This window comes from Kryptolebias marmoratus, linkage group LG8 (genome assembly GCF_001649575.2).
Source record: "Kryptolebias marmoratus isolate JLee-2015 linkage group LG8, ASM164957v2, whole genome shotgun sequence".
Classification (NCBI taxonomy): domain Eukaryota; kingdom Metazoa; phylum Chordata; class Actinopteri; order Cyprinodontiformes; family Rivulidae; genus Kryptolebias; species Kryptolebias marmoratus.
In genome coordinates, this window is record NC_051437.1 from 28,316,125 (window position 1) to 28,318,720 (window position 2,596).

General features: G+C 39.4%; 1 protein-coding gene across 6 annotated transcripts in view; it reads left to right on the top strand.

Annotated features, from left to right (window-relative positions):
* Positions 1-2,596, top strand: part of atp2b3b (ATPase plasma membrane Ca2+ transporting 3b) — a 54,217-nt gene that overhangs the window by 24,594 nt on the left and 27,027 nt on the right. For all 6 annotated transcript variants that reach the window (XM_017438372.3, XM_017438371.3, XM_037976933.1 and 3 more), the window contains 3 exons: positions 363-434; positions 516-658; positions 2,108-2,240. In XM_017438372.3, coding sequence (XP_017293861.1) covers positions 363-434; positions 516-658; positions 2,108-2,240 — 348 coding nt within the window. The remainder of the gene's footprint in view (positions 1-362; positions 435-515; positions 659-2,107; positions 2,241-2,596) is intronic.

Consider the following 2,596-nt stretch of genomic DNA (forward strand, 5'->3'; position numbering starts at 1 on the left):
GATGTTAACAGGAAGTGACGTCACGTGTCTTCTTCCTGAGTTATTTGGGGTTATTTTGTATTCCACGCTACACAAACCCACAAAGAAGAGACTAGACCGCAGAAACGGTGGTGAATCACTTCAGAAACAATAAATATTGGGTTGAAGTTGCAGGAAAGTTGCGATTTTGCGGGGTTTGCTTGATTTTGCGTTAATAGTTGCGATCGCAACATCGAGAAATCCTGGAGGGTCTGACTGGTGAAGCTTTATAGTCTCTGAAATATAACCATAGTTGTGCTTAAAACCAAAGTTTGATTTGATTGTTTTTGTAGCAACAGCCATCTTGAGTAAGATAAAACTTTCTGCTGTTGTTCTCCTCACAGGTTTGGTGATGTCGGCCATCACCGTCATCATTCTCATGCTGTACTTCGTCATCAACACGTTTGTCGTTAAAGGTCCGTGCGTACGAAACGTCTAATGTTTACTGTTCTGAGTTTCGTCCGGCCTCACCATGGAGTCCGCTGTGTGTGTTGCAGGTCGCACGTGGCTGCCGGAGTGCACGCCGATATACATCCAGTACTTCGTCAAGTTCTTCATCATCGGAGTCACCGTGCTGGTGGTGGCCGTACCCGAAGGCCTGCCGCTCGCCGTCACCATTTCTTTGGCTTATTCCGTCAAGGTAGGAAACTTACTGTCTGAAGCGTCTCCTCATCTGTGCAGCGTTAATCCAGATCAGGTTTCTGAGCAAAAAACTGCTTTTAAAGTTTAAAGATCTAATTTTTATTCGTTTTGGACTGAAAGTCATATAAGAAGATTCCCTGCTTTTTAAAATAATATCTTACTTTCACTTTAAAACCAGACAAAACGATTCTATAAATTCTGTAGTTTTACTAATTTACTTTATTTATATTTATATATTCTGTAGTTTCTGTTGTCTTTCTTAACTGCTAATCCGATTAAAAAACACAGAAAAACAAGGCGGTTAATCACGTCTTTGATGTTTTTTTTAAAAAACATATTTAAGTAAAATGTTTGCACGTTATAAATACCGTTTAAGATCTGAAAGAGCGGCCATTTTTTCTCATAAAAACGAAAATGCTCCCGGTGTTTCTTTGTCTCCGGCATTAAAAAATGAGACAACCTTTAATTTTTTATCCTTCCATTAGCTGCTGCCTTCTTGAAAAGTGTGGCGTCGCATTCCAGCTGCTTTTACAACCACAATTAAATTTAAATTAAAGACGAGGAAGTTCATTCATTTTTTATACATCTTAGACAAAGGCCGTTCAAAGGACTTAAGTCGGGTAATACGGGACGAGGAGAACAAATGGAAACGAGACAGAGAACTTTTTTTTTTACACCAAATATTTTCAGCAAATTTGATCCATCGAGAAAAAACGAAAAGCAACATTAGTTTTATTTTTACCTCACCTCTTTTCTAATGAACTTAAATGGATTTTTTACAGTGTGAGCTCGGCGTTAAGTCTGTTTTAAATAAAGGCGACAGAGACTCTTCCTCTCAGCATGTAGCTGCAGGAGAGGCGGGGAGGCTGCCTTCACAACGAGGCGACCGCGTGGTCCTAGTGCCGGAATCGTTTGTTCAAACTGCTGCCACACAAACGATTCAGACCTTTTTATGGATATATTACCCAAACAAAGTCAGAAATCTTGAGATGTTTTGGTCTCACTGCATCTGAAATCCGAAGTATTTTTGACTTGCAGGCACCAAAGCTACAAAAATGTTAACTTACAGACAGTAAAACCCAAAAACACACAGCTAAAGTGTCTTTAACTAAAATAAATCACATCATTGAATTCCTAAAGTTAAACAAATGTGACGCTATAATTGATGTTTTCAGCTAAAGTCCTGATTTATCTGACATGATTTTTGTTCTGTGTCGTAATTATGATGAGAAACTAAAAACATAATCAAGTTTTTTGGGGTTTAAAGAGCTCAAGTCATTGCAGCAGTCCAGTTCTGCAGCTTTTACCAAAATACAAACACTTGAATAGAAATTTTAAACATTTTTGAAGTCACCTTTAAAGTAACAGAAGTCCTCCGTTGATCCATATTTCTGTCTCTGTCTGTCATCACTGACCCGTCCATCACTCCCTGATGTCTCCATCTCAGAAAATGATGAAGGACAACAACCTCGTACGGCATCTGGATGCGTGCGAGACGATGGGCAACGCCACGGCCATCTGCTCCGACAAGACCGGCACCCTGACCACCAACCGCATGACCGTGGTGCAGACCTACCTAGGTAAAAAAATATACACATATCAGTCCCTCCAGGATTTAGCGGGCATTTTTTGTGATTGTTGCGGCTAAAATGCCTGATTTCACGGGGCATTTTCCTAAAAGTTGCGATTTTTTTAAACTAAAATCAATAAACAACCATAACTTTTATTATATAAACCAAAAATCCTTCCTAGTTTTGTAAGATATTTACCAACAAACATTGACATTCTCAAAAGATGCTTTATTTGAGAACTTTGACAGCTTCTAAACTGACATTCATGAGCATTTCTGGATTGTCCCTGGTCTGCAGCTCTCCTCACATGTTTTGCAGACACAAAGTGTTTGTCGATGCGTTTATGTTCCATGATTACACTGCAG